Raw genomic sequence first — 24211 nt, forward strand, 5'->3', positions numbered from 1 at the left:
TCAGGTGTAGCCAACGAGCCGTGGGGTGCTGGGGAAGACTTTGCGCATGTCCATGCACTTCTTGTCAATGAAGAAGGAGTTTGTCTTCACAGCAATGTCATGTTCCAGCTTTGATTTGTTGAGGACCAGCATCTGCAGAGTATCATGGGCTTCTTGCAGACGTTGCTTTAGGGACTGTATGGTGTCATCTATAGTGTAAACCTCAGTGACAAGCCTGAAAAAAGAGAAGGGGACACGTTGCTCATATAACTTTAGGAGTCCCTCAACACATTCCTGTTTTGACAGTGGACAGGTCACACTTTCAGGAAGGATTTGAATAGCTGTCTTGGACTGAATCATATGAAACCTATTTGACAAACTAGCTTGCATAACAACTAGAAGAAGTTATGATTTCTTGCTTGCATTGAGCTCCAACAGCAGATTAAGGCATTCTGCTTTGATGTAGCTTTCTAATTGCTCTTCACTTGCAGCCTCTCTTGTGTAGCACTGATGTTTTGAGAACTTGTATGTGATCCTGTAGAATATGTTTGGGATGGATGTTACTGGAGAGTGTTGGTGTAGCTCATGATAGCTTAAACTTGTGCAGCAGGATGTGCTAAACTATCTAGATTTGGCACAAAAGTCTGCTAATTGAACTAGAATCACTTGCCAGAATAACAAATGTGAAGCTCTGAAAAAGATTTTCTGTGAGTTAATACTAGCCACGCTTCTTCTGTTGGCTTATCAGTGGAGATATCAGTGGAAATCTCTTATAGTCACTGAATTATGAACTCTTTTTAACACTGTCAGCTTTGTACTTAGTCTAATGTTCTATTAATTCTGCAGTGCATAATAGACTATAAGACTGATTTTTCCAGAACCCACTTTAACTTGTTGATTTAACTTGAAAAACTAGACTTTATTAATTTGTTTTCTCTCTAATCCCTTCAGCTACAAAGTTGGCAGCACACACAGAGAACAAGTGCCAACATCAGCACTTCCCTTTAAATAAACAGCAAACCCAGATAACATTTACGTATTACAAAGAAGTGGTTACTTTTATATTTTCTTTCTCTATTACAATTGAGCTATAGGACTGAATTCCTTCTTGCATTAAACCACATGAGAAAAATAACACTTAAATTACTTAAAAGCAAAATATCCTTAAAAAGTGAATTAGAAAATGGTTTTACTTTCTCAGGATTTTCTCTAAGAAAATACATTTTATTTGAGATGGGAGTTCAGCCAAAAAACTGTGATAGAAAGAAGTGTCCAAATTTCAAATAATCTGTCAGAATTTCTATTTCTAATTGCAGTTATGATGATCCAAGTATTTGGATCACCTACAGCATCCAACAATATAACCTGGTCTGGATGAGGGTCTGTGGAAATGCAAAATTCTTATGCATTGGAGGAAGGAGAACATTATAAGCTAATTATCTGTCAGTATAACTACAGCTAGTAAGCAATGTATTTGTATAAATATTTTGGTTAAAATATTGGAAACCATATTAGAGTGACAGAAGACTTGTATGTTAAGCCTAAAAGACTTCTGAATAGCTGTGTAACAGCTTGTGAAGCTCCTGCATAACTTAGAAGCTACTAGAAATTTGATTAATTCAGAACCCTTGTGTGCTTTTTGTTTTTAAGTATGTTGTGTTCATGTCTTTTCACTCTAATTGAAGAAAATACTCAGACATTCTGATGTTCCAGTGACTTCAAATGAAGATTCCAAACTTGTTCCAAAGGGTTCTGTGTAAAACATTAACAACATCACTGGCAATTATGGGAAGAAGGGATAATGTGGCACCCTGCTTCAGGATATTTTTGATCCTAAATCAAACAAGTTTTATATCTTGTGTGCATGACTGGACTGATACCAATCACAATGCTGCAGACATTTTTGTGGAAGAGCCCTTCAGGGAGGAAGCAGGGAGAAAAAAAGAGTACAAGGCATTAGCTGTGTGTTAATACTGAAGACCATTTTCTTTAGGCTTTTTAAATAAAATTCTGATACTAACTTATTTGCATACCAAACTGATGGTGTGGGGGTAACTGAAGTGGGAAATGATCCCATCGTGAATGTAACTGCTCAGTGAATGGATGCATCAGTGCAAGCAGAACTTGTGGTTTCTCACAGCTGTTCTAGAACAGCCACAATTTCTGTGCTATGAAAAGCCACGTGAATAAAACTATCCAAGTGGATATGAAAGAATTCGGACCCAAAACTATTTTGTGACAAGAATGTCAAGTTGAAGAAATCAATATGTGGATACACCAAAGGAAATGTGAAGATCTGATTAAGATGTGAGGCTGAAAAAATATCTTGCATTTTACAATTTACAGTTTATCAAGTTAAAGAAGTCAAAAGATACCAATACAATCAACTATGATTTATAGCCCTTGTTTGAATAGAAGCTTTTTGAGCTTATAAAGCACTGTTTAGCAAAAATATAAACACTCAGTTTAAAGCATGATGTACTTCATTTATCTTGTATGTGAAGCTGTTATATATAGTGGGAATTTGATGGAGACAAAATAAAAAGGGAGTAGTTTTCTACATTTCATGAAAATATGCAAAATTCTCTTACTAGGCTATGAAATTCAGCTATGGGAGGAACTCTGGTGTGGTATTTCTTGGGAAAAAAAAAATCCACCAAGTATTTTGAAGACAGTACTTTAAATAAAATAGGATTCTTTTGGAACACTATTGTATTCTAACTGGATTAGAGGGAGATAAATGGGATTAAGATGTAGAAGACCCTTTTTTAGTCATTAAGGAAGGAAGGCTAGTATCTTGGACATCTTTTTGTATATCCAGAAAGACACAGTACACACTACACAAAGGACCATAGCACAGGGATCACCGAGATGATGCCAACATGTGCTGGGAAGCCCCCACAGCTAGATGAGCAAAATTTATGCCAAGTGAGCTAACCCATACAGAGATGATACAGGAGTCACTGTGTTGATGCAATAAGAGATGCTGCATCATTCCTATTTGCAATTAGCTTTTTAAGGAGCTTGGCCATTAGATAATTTTTTTGCATCAAAAGAAAGAATTTTGTATGGAATAACGTTTCAAAAATTAGGTATCTCCTAAAGTGAAATATTGTGTTTCATACAGAAGGGAATTAAAATCAACTCCTAAATCCCAAGTTGGACATGAGACTGAATCCCAAAAGCTAACAGCCACCAACAGAAATTGAGCTCTTACCTCTCCTGGGAGAAGGACTCTAAAGGCAACTACACACATGGAACTTTAACATGTTTTAGCCCATTATTTCAACATAGCTACTTGGGTTTTGCTTCTTTCTCCCAGAACTCATATCACAATGTAATGACTGCAATTCCAAACTCCTCAAACTGATTAACACTCATTAAGTTTCATGTTCTCAAGTGGCTGATGAAGGATGGGACAGAGTAACCTGTCCTTTACTTACTGATATTGAGGTGCATCACGGCAAAGTTCTACATTGGGTCGTTTAGTTCTTCCCTCCAGGCGGGTCTGAGCCACTTTCAGGGGATACTCCTTTGCCTTTATGCATCTCTCCAGTAACATGATTGTATCTTCTGTCTGGAAGATTTCCTGAAGTATCTGAAAAAAGCACAATGTTGGGTTTTTTAAGTCTGCATCCAAAATCAGAACTTGCCTCTGGTTTTAAACACTCCTGCTGGAACTGCTTCCATTCTGGCATGTCATTTTGCTTAATTTAGGGGAGGAGATTACTATTAAACTTGCATCAATTGGATGGATTTGTATAAAGTTGGCTTGATCTTGCCACTTCTTTAAAAGGACATGCATTAATCAAATCTCACAAGAGAGAGAGGCTGAACACTCCTGCATGACATGAAAGCATTTAGTGAAGTTGTTCCTGTGAAACAGGTGAAAAACTTCACCTAAGAAATACACCATCTCTTTCCTATTATTCAATTAAGAAATTTGTAGGCAAATTGGAATAAAAATTTATTACGAGCAGAGGAGAAAAACTGCATTATTGTGACATTATTGTAAGTGTGTTTGTGATAAAGCCATTTTCAGAGAACCAGTGTATCTAGCTCTACAGAGACTGATTTCCATTTTTGCTTCATTATTTAATTTTTCTCCTAAATAAAAAAAAAATCTGCTGCTTGATCTATGAACATTTTGCAAAGGCAGAATTCCAATAAACTGTCATTTTCATTTAAACCTTCATTCAATTCTGATTTCCTTTTGCCTCATAAAAATTCAAAACCTCTGCTGTTTCACACTCCAAATACTTTGGGGACATTTGCTGCAAGAGCATATGAATGCAAGTCATATTTTCATACCAAAACTAAATTCTCAAAGTTTTGAAAACTCCAACTTCCTTTAAAGGCTTATTTTCTGTAAATGGAGAAGATATGGAGTGAAATATCATGAAAAAGGAGAGGCCCATGGATTTTGTATAGCATAGTTTTTAGTTGCAATGCATGTTATTGTATATTATCCCTGAGAATACTACTAAGTGCTTCTTACATGTCTTAATCTGTAGGAAAACATGAGAGAAATTGCAAGGGAAAAGTTTTGCTCAGTCTTTAAAAAGAAAGAAGGGATTAAGTATTTATATTCGGGTAATATGTCCTGGCTGATTGATTATTATGTTGCTTTCATTTATCAGGATCCGTTACATCTACTGTGATGATCCTGTTTAACCATTTTCCTGTGGCAGCTTTAAAATGGAAGAGAATAAATTGAACTAATGTAGTTTCTCAGGCAATCTCCTAAAATCAATGCAACTTGAATTTAAACAGCCACTTAAAATTGCATAATGTGATTAAAATTATGCTGCTATTTAGATCTTACACACTAAGCTGTATCAGGTTTGCTGATGATGTGTGTGGATTGAAAATTGCTTAAAGTTTATCTACAGGAAAAAACACAAAGAATTAAGGATGCCAGGAACCAGCATCCCAGTCCAAATCCTTCAGGGCTTGTTGACACTGTATAGTAGAACAATGTGAAACATCTCCTGGCTAGCACTATCCAAACCAGTTCAGCCCTTATAGCAATGCAGTTTTCCAGTAGATGAATCATCTTGGACCCTGAAGCAGCAGTGTATGAACATGACTGTACTGATTTGAAGCCAGGTCTCCACACTGTACTGAGCCCTTTGGGGCCATGGCTGGTTCTCACAGAGCTAGCTTGAGAGCATCCTCATCCAAAAATAAGCCTTTATTGCTTGGAGACGTAAGGGGAAACAATCTGGTTTGTTATTAAGAGGATATAGCATGGAAGAAAGTGAAGTTAGCAGTAGTAAATTTCTCTGTAATTTTTTTCTGCAGTGGTTCCTCCTTAGATAACTGTAAGCTAGCTGTGTTTTAGAGGAAATATTTATGCAAGTAATCTGGTGTGCATTGATAGCTATTTGCTTTGCAGAGGAACTACTTATGATAAGACTGCAGTGTTGGATACATCATTTTACATCTTGTCTACAATTTTACTAGTTACACATCTTTCTGTAGATAAAAACCCAGGGAAAGAGGCTTGATTAAGTTAAATATCTTCATTATGCATGAATTGAACAATAAGGGTTTGGGGACTTCTGCTGCTCAGAGGCAGAATTTGAACAGTTTGTGCTGTTGTCAGGCCTTATCTATTGACAACCTCCCAAAGAGGTATGTTCCTCTGTGCATGCTAGGTGGGCTGCTGGGGATTCAGCAGATGCATGTCAAGTTTGTTAGTCCTATCCTGTGCTCCCACTGTTCACCATCATTGCTAATCAAGAACATCAACTGATGGGCACACAGCAAGGCTGCAAGGCAAAGGATACTCAGTGCTTTTAAAGGTCACCCTCTGCTTAGCAGGGTCCTCCTTTCCTGTGTTTATGTTACAGCTTCTGTCCCTGCAGTGGCGTTTCCCTTGCTGAGCCTTTCTGCCTGAGAGAGAGCCCAATTCACTGCCCTGTTGTGCTGTTCCCTGCAGCAGGGCACTGGGAGGATGTTGGCCTTTTACAGAAATTCTACTCACAAACTGGAGCAAGTTGTAAGCAGATTTACTTCCTTTTAATGAAAAGTGTAATTCAAACTAAAAACAGTGGTACAAAGCAACATCTTGGCCCTGTAAGAACTGGGCAAAGTTATGTCTCTGTTTCAGAAAGGTTTAAGTAATTTGTTTGTAGTTATGGTGCAACAGTGGACTTCTACTCTCAGTTCAGATTGTGGGTTGGACCTTTGGGGTTCAGACTTAGAGCTTTATTGGTAGTAACACTTTCTCTCTTGGGCAGCAGTTGGAAATGGTGACTCAGCTTTGTGCAGAAAATCTATCAATGAGGCCATGTGATTAAATCAGCCCAGAGCACTTGCTTAGAAATGAACCAGGACTGTGAAACCAGTTCCCCAGAGCAATGGTGCAGTTCTCAGATGTGCTCACATTATGCTAAGCATGTAATGTAGTCACTGTGCTGGTGCTTTCTGTCCTGTCATAATATGAATCAAACAAAATTTCATTTATTCAGTGAGTGGAGTTAAGTTTACAAGCTCTCTTAATTAGTGCTAATTGTTCTAATCAGGTTAGAGAAGAGGATAAAATTAACATTTCTGCTAGAAATGTTTTTCTTGCCCTTTTTTTCTTTGAAACTAGTAGAGGTACCTTGAGTTTATTCCCCACATGGAAGGAAAGCAGGAAGCCATCAAAAGGGAGGCAGCATGTGCACAGAAACATATTGCAGCAAACTGTGAAAGCCTTACACAAATTTATAAGAGGACTAGGGAAGAAATTTAGTAGTCTTGAGTATTTCAAATAACAGTGCCACTCTTCTGCCACGAATTCTTATTATAAAAAGATTGCTTATAACCATTGCATATGGCCATTCCAGGACTAGGTGACAAAGCTTCTGTAAGTTTTGGGTGCACTTTACTCTTTCATTCTGACTGCATACAAAAATCAATTATTTATCAGATTATTTTTTTTATGCAGAAGGAAAAATCTGATTCTAGTAGAGAAGATGTTGTGCAGACTGTACACATATAAACTGTCCTCAGTCTCTTGGAAAGGCTATTTTCATTAAGCTCAGCTAGCAGAGAATTTTAGGTGTGTTTCTGAACCCACACGTTTCTTAAACCCTCTTCTGATGCTTTCACATGTGGCCGCATGCAAGTACAACCATCAGAACACAAACCTATGTGTATTTCAAATTCAGTAGTAACATTTCAAGTGCATGAATGTTGGTAATCATAAAACCTGAGGTTTTTTCCATTTCTTTACAGCTATGGTGCTATTTTGTCAGATAGTACCTGGCTGTGCCCCACTGCCTACATGGCATGGTGTTCCCTTAGTGAAACAGCAGCAGGAGACTCTGTTGCCCTCTCTTTGTAGAATACAAAGTGATGTATGAGCCTTCCCCATAAATAATGGCATATAACTGACAGAGGACAATAGGAGTCTCGTATCTAGAAGTGACTCAAAGTATTTATACAACGTTAAGGTTCATAAAGGGCAGAGCTCTGGAGTCTAAATAGAAAATGTTTCTCTTAGTTGAGAAGCCAGTAGTTTCTTAGTCATGAAAAGAGAGCTTTCATGTGAAAGTCACTGAAAACTCAATTTTAAGTCCAACCCTTATAAGACTGTTGGCACAATGTGCAGTAACTACACTCTCATGCCACCCAACTTCACTAGGTGCTCATACAGGTAGTCTGCCAGCACATTGTGCACAACCAAGGTAACTGATTAGAGCTACTGAGCAAAACTTGCATTCAATCGTAAAAGAAATATATTGTTTAGACCTGCCTGTATACTCAAAATTCAAACATGAAACTATGCCTCCATCTCTAAGCTGTGCTCCTCTGCATGTAAGTGGATGTGGTTCAGGTTCAGTGTGTTTTTAAACACTGTCATTTAAGGCATACAAAGAAAAATGGCCTCGGGGGAACCACCTCCAACACATCACAGCGGCTTAGTACAAACAGTTTTCAGTTACTCATTCTGGTCAGACATTGGATAAAATAATTTAGATAATCTGCTCTACACGAAGGGATTGGTGGGGAGGATCACCAGATAGAGTTGCACCAGTCTGCGTCATTTCTGGATGACCTCCAAAGGCAGGAAGTAAAAACAACAAGCGCTGAGCAGTGTGTTCCTCAGTGTGGTGAGGCACTGGCTCGGGCTGCTGCCCATCCGGAAACTTTCCCTTCCAGGACATGAGTAAAGTTTTGTGCTGCAGCATTCTTGGGAGCCTGTAGAAAACTGCACTCCTGCTGTTCTCACACTTCACTAAGGCCACTTTTTTATAGGCTGGATAAGATTAGACCGAGAGAAAGAGCTGCTGAAGTCACACATCCCATCATGTAATCAGGGTAGTCTTTGTGCAACATGAGAGTTTTTAAAATGCTACAGTCTGACAGCTGTCCTGGTTTCTTTTTTGGTTCTGAGCTTTGCTCAGTGTTCAGTACCTGATTGCAAAAAGCAGTAGCCAACTAAATTGGTGCGAGGAGAGTTCTTGTGCCTCCTCATTTTATAATGTTCTATACATTAAATATTTTGCCTCTCAGTTTTTGAAAAACGTTTTCCATCTATGTTCCCATATTTCATTCAAATTATTTTATTAAAGTTATATTTGTTGAGTTTATCATACTTAATTTAATAAATCGTGTAATTGTGACTGATTCAATAATTAATTTCTTCATTATTTTGAAGTAAAACTACAATACCTTGCAATCTTTAGATTACAAGTATAACCCTGATCTCAAATTTAGAATTAATTTGGACCTGACAGTTTTTACTGTCATGTTGCAGACAAATTTTTAATGGACATTACCATGTCCCTTGCTCTTGTTTTTAGGGGTTGTTTGTTTATTTTGAAGCTTAATTGCAGGTTGCTCTATAACTTATCAAGTTTTGTTTTGTTTTTAATCAGGTGATGCTGGGGAATAGCCCAAGAATCTCTTAAGAAGAAAAGCACCTTTAAAAGAAAAAAACCAACAGACATTCCTCAACAGAAAGTGACATCAGCAGGTAATGCCTTCAATTGTATTGAAGCTTCAATTGTATTGAAGCAGTTAGAATCATTTGAAGCAGCAGCTGTTGTGTGTTTGTTGTGTGTACTCCTATGGGATGACTGAGTTTCATAGTGAAGAGAAGTTATGGTTTAGTTTGTGCCCAGAGAAAATATCCTCAGACCAATGCCTTGCACTATTCCTCAAGTATCAGGAGTGGGGAGATTGGTGTGGATTTGGGAATATTGCAAGCTTTTCTTTATAAAGCTTCATAACAATGGGAATGGGGCTGGCATAAATGCAGTCAACAGGTCTGAAAGCTAAAGCTAATGTAAGGATCTACATATGCTAAAGGATAACTATAAAATCCCCAACATTTTCTTTATGACTGTTTTAAACGTGACATGGAGGAAAGTATCAGAATGTAAATACTATACTTTTAAAACAAAGAAAGCTTTAAATATACATCTGGACATTTAATCTGTGTCCTTACACAGACTAGTCTGTTCAGCATAGATTCAAACACAGGATCTAGGGACCCTGGGCCTTTCATTTGGTCAGGATAATAACTTACAATCTTATAAAAATCCTCTTTCCACTGAATTCCAAAATGTGGTTTTTTACTTTAATTTCTGAAAGCAATCCAATCAATTTCATATTTATATGCAATCAGTTTCTATTTAACTTTTCCACTGGTCCTAAAAACGGGCAAGATGTTTATTTTTAAATGGCTTTATTAAAATTAAAGGGGGAGAAAAACATGGGATCATTTAACTTGGCCTGGATTTTCTAAAATATTTTCAAAAGACCAGAGCAAGCCATAACTATACACAAGAAAATGCTTAACTCTTTGCATACCTTCTTGCTACACTTTTAACTATTGAAGACCAAGAATAAGCCTCTACGTTCTGTTCTATTTCTCCATTTTACTCTCTATCATACTTTCAAGAGTGCATTGTTATTTAGGAGAGAAAAATAAAATGCTATGTTATTATGTTTTTGCTAAGCCTGGTCAAAATTACCAAAAAAAACCAGGTAGTTTGGGCCATGTGTATGCTCAGTTTTGTCTCGTTACCTCATCTAACAGAGGGGTATCCCTCCATTGAACAGAGAGATGTCTCTAGGAAGAGATGGTGCCAGAGAGATACAGCTATGGCTCAAGTGACTCTTCTATATGATTTTTGACAGGAACCAGATTCTTTCTAGGCATTAATGAAATCTCAACCCAGTCTCGTAAGCTAAATTTAACCTGACTTCAGAGTCAATGCAAGGCATTTGTCTCATGATTCCTGCAGCCTGAAAATGCTTCTTTTCTGGAGAAGCTACTGCAAAAATCCATCTCTGCTTTCTGCAAGACAGCTCCTTCTGAGAACAAGGAACAGGTATATTAATACACGTGAGCCCTGCTGCCTTGAACTAGGCGCTGTTTGTTCTGTCAAGCCTGCATGAATTGCCCGAGTGCAGATGGATGGGAGGGCAGGGAGCAGCAAGAGTAGCAACCACTGCAGCTTCTCACACATACATGTTGTGGCAGAAAGAAGTTATCTCTGTATCAGTGTCTCATGTCCATTCACTCCAGGCTGCCTTTTACTCAGCAGCTGTGTCCCTCAGCGTGGGAAGACATTTTTGTTATTTCTCACAGAAAGATGCTTGGATTCATGACAACCTGAATACATCCTGATGTGCAATGGCTGTCACTTGATGATGATAACTAGCCCTTCCCCTTAGGCTAACCCATGGAGTGGAGCATTGCTGCATGGCATGTTGAGGAGCCAGGCTTCTCCTACAAGGTTTCTCCACTTGCCTGTAGTTCATACTCTGATGTTGTCTATGCAAGACTTTATGATTTGATGAGATTAAGCAATAATTTTATGAGAGAGAAATCTGGTTTTGTTTTCAGGTGATTGCCTTAGCTGTCACCAGTAATTTCTCTTGGTTTGTAGGCAAAAGTCTATTCCTAGCTTAAAGAACTATTTCCTCCTTCAAACAGGTTTTTCCAGGCAAGTTTGAGCTGCCTACACCAACCAGCACACACCTTTCCAACCACTTCTGAGTCATTCTTCATTAATCATCTGAAAACTTCACTCTCAAACAGGTTCCAGTATGAAATGAAATTAACTGTATACCCAGGGTATGAAAAACTGTAAATAACTGAGATTTTAAGGCTTAAAAAGAGGAAGGGGAAAAAAGGTGATCAACAGAAATATACATTTTAAAGGTATGTGAGGGCGTGTTGGGGTCTGAGATGAAAGCCTTTGTGGGGCATGTGCCCTGGGGAAGGTACCTCCTCTGCTATACCCATACTCCTTCCTGCAGCTCACAGCACTGTTGCCCCTCTCCTGCAAGCTGCTTGCAAAGCATTTTAATATTTCTTTGTGTTCCTGCTCAGAGGAACTCGCTGTGTTTTTTACAACAGCCATAGGAGGGCTCCTTTCAGAACTTCTCAGATAAGAAGCTTGAAAACTATTTCAGAGGCTCATAGGCAATTTCTGGTTTTATTGTCACTGAGGTTTTCCAGGCTTTCCTTTTATATTTTATGCTACTTATAAAATTAAGTAGGTTCGTCTCTTGAACTAGAAGAGATTTGTGTAGCTATAAAATGTATTTAATTCTTCTAGCCATCATTTAAACTTGAAAGGTTTTCTCTTAAATTTTAAAATAAATTTAAATGTAATAAAAATGTGTGAAGGATGGAGGCTCCTACGGGAGTAATTAAGAGATGGAGTAACTTACTAAAACAAAATACTGTAGGCTCTTCAGGCACAGAGTAAAAATTATACCAGGCAAAAAGGAAAGGGATACATATATTGATGTATTATACTCCTTTTCACACCCCAGGGGTAAAAAACCCCACGAAACTGAGCTATTTCTAAAAGCACACATGCTGAGTGAACTAAGAGGGAATACTCAGAGTCATGGCTACTTGTTTATCTGAGTGGGTGGTTATTTTTTTCATGGTTTTACTAAACATATACCTGCTTTTCTAGCATCTTTCTGATCCCTGTGCTTCCAAGGCAGTGGAAGGCTTGCAGGAAGGGTGGTGTTGAGCAGTCTGCCTCTAGGCACAGAAACACTCTGAGCACAGTGCAGGTGTTGTAACTAGCAAGGATAATCTGCTGTTTAGGTATGGAGTAGGTACTGGGCTATGTAAATACGCCACTTGCTGCCTGCTCTGACCGATTTCTGGAGCTAATGTACATAAACATCGTGCTCTGTTGGTTATTTCCAGGGGACTGAAGCCAAGGTAACTATTTATGTTAATATTAACTTCATGGAAAAGAGATGCAAACATACTAACAAGGGGCTGGCTCCATAATTTAAGGTTTTGCTTCTTTTCCTAAAGATTTGTGTACTTTAACACCAGATGTAAAAGATATTTACCATAACATCCCTTAGCATAAACAGTGTTTCTTGAGCCATGCTGAAGACAACATACCACCCTGTTCTACACTGAATTGTGTACACTAAATTGTGTACACTATATTTTCTGTTCACCAGCCCAGAGTAACTCTGAGCCTGACCAGAGTCATACATTGTGATTAAACTCTTGCAGAATATTTGTATCCCCAAATGACCACATGCAGTGTGAGCCCAGTGATGAAACACACTCGAGCTGTAATACCTTCTTTGGTCTGTGATCTAACCCTTGCCAAATACCTAGTTAGGGTTTCTGGGCTTCTGCCACCAGCACCTCATATTTCCAGTGTTCTGCTATCCAAATTCTGGATAAACCTTGCATTGTTATGACCAGATTAATCCCAGAATTGAGTAAAATAAATTATTCAGAGACTTGTGCAGTTAGGAAAGAAAGATAAATGGGAAATTTTCAATCTTAAGTTCAGAAAGGCATCTTATTTAGGCACTGTCTGCACTGCTTGCATGTCACTAGTCTATGCTGTAGGAATTCCTCTTGGTAACCCTGTGCCTGTTGAGGAATTAGAGCTTCCAGGGAGAAGTGATCCTGATTTTGAGTTCCTGGTGCTAAGAAATCTGTGGTGAGCTGATGCAGTGGTGAATTATTTTGCTCTGAAAAATAACTGCTTATGTTTCCCATCTAGATTTGTCTGGCTTTTGTCTGGTCACTAATGATTCTTTTGGTTTTGTCTGCTCTGGCAAAAAGTCTTCAATTATAATTCTTTTTTCTTCTGTATAGATCCTTGTGGATTTAGCAAATTCTCTGCCCCCTACCCTAACTATTATCTTGATAAGCTAAATAAAGCAGTGTCATCTAGTGCTGCTAACATCACTTTTTCTAGCCTGCTAAAGAGAAAATTGAGGAACTTATTCTATCAATTGCTTGTTTTCCATTCTTTCAATCATCCTTGCAGCTGTGATGAGTTCTGGTCTTTGGACTTGCAGTAGGAAGTGCTTTATACCACACTCTTGCTCCCACATACTCAGTTTGATTATCACTGTAAAGTTGGCAAATTATCTTATTCCTCTAGAAGAAAATCAAGCAAAAGTGGGCAGGGAATAATTGTACATAGCAGCTCTACTGTGAATGGGGCAAGTATAAAACAAATATTTAAGGACAGCATTTCCCTCTGTTTTTGATAATTTCCTGTTCAAAATTATCCAGAGATTAAATCCCTTTTTACTGTTCCCCTATGCAAATAACTTCTCAGACTTCTGGTAGACTTGGTGTTGTCAGCCTCACCAGCCAGCTTCCCCAGAAGAAGTGGCAGGCAGGAGAAGCCAAGTACCAGACAATGAAAACCTGAAGTGAACTCAATTTCCTGAATACATCAGTGATGTAACAGAGCAGACAGCACCTGGACTGAGAAGGCAGAAAAGCAAGAGGGAATCACTGACAACCAATGCTCTTTGGAGACTTCCCTTGTGCTGACTTAATTACTTGATCTGAATTTGGAGCCTATTCAGTATTGTGATTCAGACCAAACTCCAAGAGAATTAACAGGACTTCTACCCCATAACCTCACCCACATCCTAACCAGCAATGTTTTTGCTCAGTAAACCTACTATGTTTTCCTTTCCATTGACAACACTGACCAGCCTGAATTATTCTTTACCAGCATACACAGTTTTCTCCTCTAGCAGTTTGTTATTCTGAAGTAACTGCATTACTGTGGACTTGGTGGTGAGTAAAATGTCTCTGCCATGTATGTGCTAACCAGTAACTCAGCAGTAAGAGCAGCACAGTTCATTGAGTGCTATCTTATTTGATGCTTTCTTCAATCCACGTCTACCATACATGCTAGTTATTCTTTAGACAAATATGATTACTCAAGTTTCTCTGGGTAGCTTATCATTGCTATTTAGTGGTGCAACAGTATAGGCACACAGATATTGTTTTTTTCATTATATCCCAGTTGTAACCAGTTATGCCAGAGTGACAACTGGACACCATGACAAAAGCCCTGTTCATATCTTGAAATCTCACCATGCAGTTTGTGATTCTGGATGTGAACCCTGTGCTACCCTATGCTAAGCTCTAGAGAAGACTTCTATGCCTTTTGGGTACAACCAAGATAAACTGCAGCTGCCAACTCTTTGTGAGTCTTACCTTGGCCAGTTGTGCTTGCAGTTTATTCTTCATATCAGCCACTTCAGCCATACGTTTATTAAAGGCCAGGTTGGTACTGATGAACTGGTTCCACATCTCCTCAGATGTGTTCTCCAGTGCAGCCTCTGCATCCTCTCGGAGCTTGACTGAGTTGGCTCTTGCATGTTGAGAGTTCCTGATGTTGTCTTGGCTAAATTTAGCCCACGTTGCAGGAACTGAAACACTAGTTAGAAATTTAAAGAGAGAAATAATTAAAGTAAAAGCTTAGGTGAGGTTTCAGTGATAGTTACATTGATTTACACTACATGTTTATCCATTGAATTGTACAAACTGTGCAGTCACAGACACCAGGTGATTCTAGAGTTTTCATACCCACTTTTTTATTTTCTCCTCTATAGACCAAATATTTGGCAACAATGAGCAAGGACTTCTGTAGAGCTGTTGCTCTGACAGTGTTTCTATGGCTTGCTTGAATGTCGTAGCTGCTTACTAAAGGTCTTAGTGGCTGTGGCATCAACTCCGAAGTAAGTAGGTTTATGTTTTGCTGTCTAAAGAATTACCTTTTCTAGCATGTTTTTTGTTTAAGAAAAAAACTTTTTCAGGATCAGGTATGAATGTCAGCAGTGCAGCTTCTTCCTGTCTTTAGCAGGCTTAGGTGATGGCCTGAGTTCATACCTGCTGATTTTCAGCTGTAATTTTACCCATTTCTCTATGTCAAGTTTCAAAGTGTTTATGGCTTTGATGGATTATTACATTGTTTATCATTATCTCCTGTACCTTGCACAGCATCAGGTTAGATTCCAATGCCATCTACTTTTGTGAACACAAATTCATTCTGGGGAAACTGATTCATGCATCACCAGCCACCAGAGAACATAAGAGCCCAACCTAGTTTAGGGAAAACGAGCAAGAAAGCAAAGGAGAAGGATGGTTACACAGCTCTTCACAGCTCTGATCTGCTTTCAGAGCAGCCCTACCTCATGAGATATGTACAATTTACATAATAAAGCATGTGGCTCCGACCTCCTGGTAGCCTTCATCATGAGAAGGAATGGATAAGGCACTGAATTAAGAGTAAGGAATAACGGAATTTTCTTCCAGCCCCAACATTGTCCTTTTGTGTCATTTGGATAAGTATCTCCATCCTCTTATTTCTCCATGTATTAAATGAACACCTCTGCTTTAACTTAGAGGGCTATTACAGTTAAATTTGGTCATATCTACAAGACAAGTAGAAATGGCTCTACTATGGCAAAGCCTATGAAGATATATATAGGCTGAATATAGAGCTCCTGCACTGCAAACTGCCACCTGTGAATGTTCCTTCTGCCTGTATGGAAACAAACTTTGGGATGCTTGGCTTCATGTCCCAGGATCAAAGATGACCACCATTATCCTAATTAGGTGAACGTAAATCCCAGACTCATCCTTCCAAGCCAGGAGTCTGTAGGGCTCTAAACCTGCAGCCTGACCCCCTGGCTTGAAAACTGCTGTTGCAGCATAAGCTACTCTCTTTGGAGTTGAATTCACTACTTTCTTTATTGCATTGCTTCATACTCTTCACCCAGAAATATTTTGTATATTTTATGAAAAGGTACAGATACTTGCTAAACTGAAAGGCTGAGACAAGCTTCTTTCTCCACACAGAATTTTTTTCTAAGAATTAGGCCTGTATGTTAAACTCTGCAGGGATAGGTCACTGTTTTGTGAGTTTCACACTTTATATTTTTAATTGAACACTGAGAGTAAGTATTAAGGGATGCAAAAAGGAGAAGTTAGTTTTGTCAGTGTTTGTTTTCTCAGGGGCCTTTTTTTCATTTTTTCATAGGGTATTTCTCTTTAAACTTAAGTACTGATCAGCTAAATTATTTGGAATTCCTTAGTGCTACACAATTATTTAAGCAGTTGTCCTGAAAAGTTTCAGGTAACCAACCTGATACCACAGTAAAATGCATATTAAATCAGCGTACTAAACCTGAGCTGACAGTGCTTACAGCTACTGATCCAGACAACCTCAGTGTACTTTCTGCAGGGTATTTGGTTTTGGGTTGGGTTTTTTTCCCCTGTATGATCTGATGCATTACATTCATTTTCTCATCAGAAAATTAACCTTTCAAGTAGGTTTCCTTCTTGACTATCTGAAATACTTCATACTTAATCTCTTCTATAACATTGCTTTCTCAAACTGTGATTTATCCGGCTGACTCTACTGAGGCAGAAAACACCTGCTGTGCTCCCAAGAGATGCAGGTATGTTTCAGTCTGTCAAACAGTTCCAGGAAAATGTTAATGAAAAATGGCATTTCTTTGGATAATGGTTGGTGAGAAAGAAAAAGGGCTGTTAAACTTGCTCGCATGAGCCTGTTTTTTACTAGAGCTGACAAGAATAATCTTATTCAATGCTAATCCTAAAAGTAAGGTAGTGTTTACTGGAGTCAGCAGAATGCCTGCCAAGTTTCCTTTGGATATGTCCTCATTTCGGTAGTGAATGAGGTCATCTTTTAAGGAAAAGCAGAACATAAGTAAACAAACAATAATGATTTTTTTCTCCTTCCAACAAGACAGAAATGTTATCATTTGATGTTGGGAAGTACATTCACCATTGTAATACTGCTGTGCTGAAGAGCAATAGGGGAACTAACAAGTCTTTAGCACATAAACACTGCCCTCTATTGCAAGCTGCTGTTCTGCTGTTGCTTTTGGATTGGATGCAGGTCTTGGTGAGGCCACTGGTAATGAAGTTTTAAAACTGTATACAATTGGCACATTTTAGTTCAGCCTGTTATGCTAGAGCTGTGCCAAATCTTGATCATCCTGTTTAATCCATATCTCTGTATAGCTTGATGGACTAATTTCCAAACAACCCAAGCTGTTTTTACAGCCACTATATATAGTCATTGCTGTACACTTGCATGCTGTTTACCAGACTGCATGCACTTAGCTGCACACTTCAGCTGAATTTTTATTTGATTGGATGTGTGTTTGGAACCTGTAAATCACTGTCTGGAACAGTGTAAATCAAAACCAGAGGGAGACATCTGCACAAAGGAGTTGGAGGGCAAGGACTCAGCTGCAACACAACTGGTAACTATAGTCCTCTCTGAAACACCCAGCTCAGTGCAGATCCGTGCTGGAGGTGCTGCAGACTGCCAGCTCCTGCCTGGCCTCCCACACTCCCAGCTGTTAGGAGGCAGGGAATAACTGAGGATGATCATGATGATGATGGAGGGTTTCACAAGGAAAAAGAGCCATGCAGGCAGAGAAGTCACTTCTTTCTATCTCACTTCTCAGAGATAAGGCTAGGAACGGTGCTGTAACCACAGCCCCTACTTCCAGCAGGGAGCACTTAGAGACAAGGCCACCACAGCTGCTCATACTCACGTCCCATCGATCTTCTCGATTCCGTGGTAAAAAGCGATGCTGTCTGATGTGTTCCTCAGGTCGTAGCACTTCTCATCAATAACGTGGGCTGAGGTTTTGTCAGAAAGATCCTGCTCAAGGGCATGCTGGACATCTCTGTTGATGCTGTGAAGGGGAAAGACTTCACTTAATCTGAACCACCTAAATAACTATTTACTTTCACTAGCTGCCTGCAGTGCTTCATTTTATAGTTTGTTGGCTTTTACAGCGGCTTTAAAACATCCAGTGCCAGGATTTAGCTAGAGGGAGCTGCTGTCCAGTCATCTCTTCTACCTCTAGAGAATATTCCCTGAAGAATTGTCTTCAACTTACTGCATTTAATAACATTTGTCATTTTGATGACAGACACCCAAAATGGTGAAAACAACCTGAAGGAAATCCTCAGAGCAGAAGGGAGGGTTTCCACTAAAACCTTCATGCCAGTACAGCTGTAAGTGAGAAAGGAAAGCAGAGACCAGAATTGTGGTTTCCCATCTCTGCTGATCTGGGGGACAAATTCACCCAGCATAACTGAAATTGTGCATCACTAGAAAATCTGTTTAAATATATCTGCTCATCTTGATCTTGATGAGGGGAGAATGTTGCTCCATCTCTGCTTTCTTACTCACAAGGAATTTTTTTAGTAACTTAATATACTTTGGCTTTCCCAAATGGTGGGAAGGCCTGGCAAAGCTTGAGCTAGAATGAGAGTAATATGGATGAAGGAAGAATCAAGGTCTTGCTTTCCAGTGCATCAGGAAGACAGCAGACACAGTGACATTTTTGCAAATATTGCAGTTTCTGTGATGCACTTGTCAATTGGCATTATTATGGGTCTGCCTGTTGTGGTGACAGAACTGGATCAAAGCTAACCAGAAATGCCAGTCTAAAGAGCTTGACAGAGTTCATGCCACCAAATCTGAACTTAGCTTTTATCTGATCATATACCAAAGATATTACAGCACTGGGATGAACTGCATAAATTCATCTCACCTGACTCGTGTGAATCCTGAGTGTCATTAATAAGAGCAATAATTTATAAAAGCTATTTATGTCTTTTTCTCCTATAAAAATCTTTTTCTCCTATAAAAAATCTTTTCCTCCTATAATCAAGAACTGTCCAGTTTTATCTTCCTTGTGTGTGGGTACTTTGAGAATCATATCCTGTCATATCAACAGGACTTACAGAATCTGTCAGTTCTGTGTATTTAACAGAACACTGTATTCAGAAGTTTTACATAATTGATTGACTTAGATATCTTTTGTATTTAGTAGGCTATTTGTGTACTCTCAAAGAAATAAAATACATTCCAAAGCCTCCCGTAAAAAAAAAAAACACAAAACAACATATACAAATATATGTTCAAACAATTTAAGTCCATTTCAGAACTCATCTCATACCTTATGATGTGATTAGATTCCAGTTTCTTTTGTCAATAATAGTTTACTTTGTATTCAGTTTTGTAATTTAAAAAAAAAAAACAACCTTTGAACTTCACTCCAGTGTGCTACACAGCACACTCTAAGCTGAAATTTTCCTGTCCCTGATTTTAATGAAGGATTTCAGATTAAACATTTTTTTTAAAATTGAGTCTCAGTCATCTTTAAATAGCAAGTATTACCCTTCTGTGGTTTAAAATACAAATTCTGTCATTGAGAAGTAGAGGGCAGTGAGATCATACAGGCTCAGTCTCTGCTTTTACTATGTTCAGTCGGTTGAGACACCAGCTCAGGCTGATTTCAGCTTTCCTCTTTAAAACAAGATTGATTGTCTTACCACAGCTGCTGACCGATGTTCTGTGCTAGTCTTGTCAATAGTTCTTGACAGTCCTTGAAAACATCAACCTCCTACAATGGAAAGTGTACGGTTTCAGTGCTTTCATCACTCTTCATTTGTTTAAGTGAATTTACCCTTTTTATTCTGCATTCTAGATGATTAAACCATCTCACATATCTCAAATGCAATGTAGGTCAAGAAAGGATGTGGTTTTTTGCCTGTTCGTATGGAACATTTAGCAGTATTTCATCCTGCCTCACGCTAAATTAAATGGCGAAATAAAGAAGTTAATTAGCTTCTTGATTCTTCATTAAAGTTCTAAAACTCCAAGTTCCAGGCTGTAGGCTCTGAACAAGCGTCCCGATTATCCGAGTGCTCAGCACATCCTTCTGTATCCAGAAAAGTGCTTGAAGCAATGCTGTTGTCCCATAATGTTCTTTGCTAGTATTTTTGTTCTCATACACATCCAATAAAACTTCATTCAAATATGGTAGCAAAATATTAAATTTTTTTCATTTAAAAGATTCAGCAGTCATTACTATCCATCTCATTTTCTTTGTTCAGTAACACTATGGATATAGCAAGGCAACATTTTCTATTGTAAACCCTAAGAACTTCTGAGATTTTATAAACCATGGCCCAGAAAACAATCTTGAGAAATGTTTGTGCCTTGTTTTATATGGTCAGGAAAAACAGAACTGGACAAGACCTCAACAGGATGCTGGGCTATTTCTTTTGCTCCAGGAAGGATGAATCATTAGCCACCCATAATATGTACAGCTTTTCCAAATGTCTTCCTCCTCCCCCTCATCCCCTCAGTCTTCCAAATGTGAAAGGAATAGATTATTGCAATGTTTTTACCCTGATAAACATTTAGTTGGTTTTTAGTTATTTCCATGGTTTGAAAAATAAACTAGTAAGTCTGGTCTTACCTTCATGAGGTTCTTTTCCACATCATCATGAACTAAGTCAATCCCCTTCCGGTTCTCACGGTTGTACAAGCATTCCAGAGCTATCTGCAAGCAAACCAAGGAATATTTCCACTAGGGTCAGGACTGCGTGTGGAGTGAAACCTTGAACCTCACTGAAGGGGCCACTGAGCTGATATGTCAAGTTATGGCCATCTCTTCAGGGTGGAGCAGAATAGTAGGTGTTTTCATTGCACCCAACTGATCCATCTCAGGGGCCCATTCCTAGCTACCTGTTAACATATACTGGTAAGGATTAGCTGCCCCCAAAGCTGCCACATCATTAGCTACTTATTGACCGTGCAGCAAGGCCTACATGTCAACATGCCCAAGCTTTTCTGCCAAATGTGTGGGTTAAAACACCTGTGTTGTTCTACACTCACCCATAGCAAATTCTTTTTAACTCATCTCCCTTCATTCTCCCTTACCCAATGCCAAGGTTTGGAAGTTTCATACCTATATAAGAGAATGACTGCATAACTACAGTCACTGAGTAGGGAATTCAGTTAACCTGCCCCAAGAGGTGACTTTAATGTCTCATCCACTTGTTTAGAACCATACTAATCAATGAAACAGCATTAGCTAGCACAAAGCCTTTCAGCTCCCTGAATAGAAGGCATCCTCAGCCTGCCATTCTGAATCACTAGATACAACTAAAGAAGTAATTTCTGAATACTGAATTTTGGTTTTCTACTTGGACTTGCCTAGAAACATGACAGACATAGTTTCCATCAGCAGTATTCCAGATATTTATAAGAGAACTTTGACTCTAATTTTTGCATGTTTTGAGTTTTTGCTGGTATTATTTATTGACTCCTATTACTGTGGCTCTTTCTGTTGGCAATTAATTTGTCTTTTAGATTCCGGAGAATTTAAAAATATAACACAATTATATGCTATCCTAAATGAAAATATTATTTTCACCAAGCAATAGCAGAAAAATGAGGTAGATAAGAATAATGGGATCTTGCCATTTCCAAGGCCATCTTCTGCTCTTCTGTAACGTACTGAGCTGATGGGCCAGTGCCTGAGAGAGACTCAGCCTCCTGGACCCTCAAGCAGAAAGGAAGGAAAAGAGGGCATAGAAATGTCTTGACAGGTTCCTGTGTTAGCTTTTATATATAAAGCCCATGGTGGTCAGGTTTCTCTTACTGAGGGTAATGTTTCACCAAGATCTGTCTCGATGAGAACAGTGTAAGTCATACTAGTATTCAGCAGAGACAAAGCCGTTTGATCTGCCCATTCTGCAGTGCAGCCATGAAGTAACTGTCTGTGTCAAACCCACCTTCAGTGGTCCTTGCAATTCATCTACAGCGCATTCGAGCCGCTTCTTTGCCGTTTCCAAGGCTTGGGTCTCTTTCAGCAGCTGCTCTAGCTCATAGAAGATCTCAGACCTCCAGAAGTCAATGTGGGAGAGCCTCTCTTTCAGGTTCCTTTTACTGTCCTCTTGCATCTGATGAGTCAGTTGGTCCTTGTCTTGCATCATCCTGCTCGAGTCGGCGTTCATCCTGCCGGCGCAGTGCCGGGAGGTCTCGGAGCCCTTCAGCTGGACCATGTTTGCGTGGTGCCAGTCGCGGCTGCTGTAGCGGGCGTGCAGGCTGGAGCGCAGCTCAGGCAGGATGGTGGGCAGCCTCCCGCAGCTGCTGAAGGACTTGTCAGGGCTGGGAGGGAGAGAAACCACGTTGCGAAGCAGGCCAGGCCTCCAGGAGGTGAGGGAGCGGGAGACTGGCGGGCAGCAGGACTGGTAGGTGTCCTTGGGGGTGGTGGTGTTGGCGACCAGATTTGGGAACAGGCAGTTCTTCCTGGGGCCGCAGTAGCTGGCCAGCTGCGTGGTGCCCAGAAACTCCATCCTGGGCCGGGCTCCTGCAGCCACCCCGGGGCTGTGCAGCAGCTGCAGCTGCTGAGAGCAGCTCTGGCGCCTCTGCCACCCGGCTGGGCAGCGTGTGACACAGCAGGGATGTCACAGAGGGCAATTCTATGTGCCAGAAGGCTGAAACCTGCCTGGGTTCTGGCATTCCATGGGGGAATTCCATTGGTTCCTTCTGCCCCAGGGCAGTTTTCCCATGAGGAAGCTGTACCTTCCCCTGCAGAGCAGCACTGTGCATGTTGGGACCCAGAGGTCTAGACGTGATGTGAGACTATTTGGTTTTAGTGCAGAGGGCCTTCCAAAGGCTCACTCTGGGTGGGTCTGTAGGTTTGCCTCCAGTGAGCTTACCTGGAGTGAAATGAAGTCAAAGTTGTACTTTGGAGTTGTTCACATATATCAGTCAGTGGCTGCAGGGAAATGCAACAGTGGAGAGAAGCCTTCTGAACCAGAACAGAGACGCTGGGACTCATCCACTGTTCTCCAGTGATCCCTGCAGGTGGTTTAGTCCAAATGGACAAAAAAAAAAAGTATAACTCTTTGGGGCTTTGCTCTTCCCCTCAAACTGTATTCATTTTCCATAAAAAGTATAAAAGATGGAACAGACCTTCCTCTGATAATTACTTTACTCCAGTTTAAAATGTTGAATAACTTCTCATATAACTTTTCAAATTTTTCCTTTCAGCCTTCTGGCCTGTCTGGCAAAAAACTGTTTACAAAATCCAGTTAAAAACTCTGAAGTTGCATTGTGTACCATCTTCTGTGCCAAGTATTTTGAAAATAAATAATTATTTGTAATTAGGCACTGCATTTCACTATCCTAAGAGTCCTTAAAACAGCACAGATTTCTTCTAGGTTGCATGCAAGACGATTGCAATGATTTCTTCTTCTCCAGACATATAACTGTGAAACAGCTTGGTTTTTTCAACCTGGGGAAATGAAATAGATAGGTATATATGTGCATTACATTACAGCACGTCTTGTCTCAGAATGGCAAATGGCATTACACCACAGCCAAAAAAAAAAATCAGTCATCGTAAGTGAAATGTATCTTCTCATGATGTTTAAAATATACACAGCTGGAAGTGTTAATTGTAGGGAGGTGAGGTACAGGCAGTGAAGCCCCACACAGTGGGCAGGCACCAGACTGGGGTGTGTAAACAGGGTAAGATTGATACTGCAGATGCTCACACACACACAAAATCTTGCAATAATCAATGGCACTAATTCTCAGCAGCTGCCCAGGAGGATAAAGTTCCTCTTAAGCATGAGAGACTGCAAGAGTGCTGGCAGAGTTCACTGCTAAATTCAGCCTGACTCAAACACTTTGAAGCCTGTTTTTTGCCCAGATGCCCCTGCACAAAGAGCCCTTGCTGTCTCAGAGGAAGAAGGGTGCTGAGGGAGAGATTTACTTTTCCTTTTTGGTGCTTTTTGTGGGGAATGTTCTATATAACCTCGGGTACAGGAAATGATCTGTTGGCCCCCAAAGAAAAATATTTGAACACGTACCTCAGTTTAAAATGTGGGAAGTCCTACTGACATCAGTGAATCTAATCCATATGCTTAAAGGGAAGCACAGACCTAAAGTGCTGTACTGAACCATGGTCTAAAACAAAGCCAAATCTTTCCTAGGGGAAGTACAGTCCAAACTCCTCAAATACCTTAACTAAATGTATTTTAAGAATTTTTTTTCTGGGTATTTTAGGTGAGCAGTTATTCAGAAGTTTTTGTGGGTTTTGTTGGTTTGGT

At 39.6% G+C, this 24211-nt stretch overlaps 1 protein-coding gene across 1 annotated transcript; it reads right to left on the minus strand.

Moving 5' to 3' along the window:
* Positions 1-22447, minus strand: TEKT5 (tektin 5). Its single transcript, XM_010003199.1, has 7 exons — positions 21880-22447; positions 20563-20642; positions 19631-19701; positions 17836-17979; positions 14456-14678; positions 3423-3577; positions 1-214 (listed from the first exon to the last, which is right to left on the minus strand). Exons 1-7 carry the CDS (start codon positions 22445-22447, stop codon positions 1-3), a joined length of 1455 nt encoding a protein of 484 aa, XP_010001501.1.
* Between the last annotated feature and the right edge of the window lie 1764 nt (positions 22448-24211).

The sequence above is a fragment of the Chaetura pelagica genome, unplaced genomic scaffold, assembly GCF_000747805.2.
Source record: "Chaetura pelagica isolate M959 unplaced genomic scaffold, ChaPel_1.0 scaffold138, whole genome shotgun sequence".
NCBI classification, from domain to species: Eukaryota; Metazoa; Chordata; class Aves; order Apodiformes; family Apodidae; genus Chaetura; species Chaetura pelagica.

Excerpts from the sequence above, each read along its gene's own strand:
- TEKT5 (XM_010003199.1), bottom strand. The coding sequence starts at position 22,447 with ATGGAGTTTCTGGGCACCACGCAGCTGGCCAGCTACTGCGGCCCCAGG. Across the intron at positions 20,643-21,879 it reads GCAAGGACCACTGAAGGTGG|CTCTGGAATGCTTGTACAAC; the intron begins GTTTGACACAGA and ends GCTTGCAGATAG. Across the intron at positions 19,702-20,562 it reads TGGAAAAGAACCTCATGAAG|GAGGTTGATGTTTTCAAGGA; the intron begins GTAAGACCAGAC and ends TTTCCATTGTAG.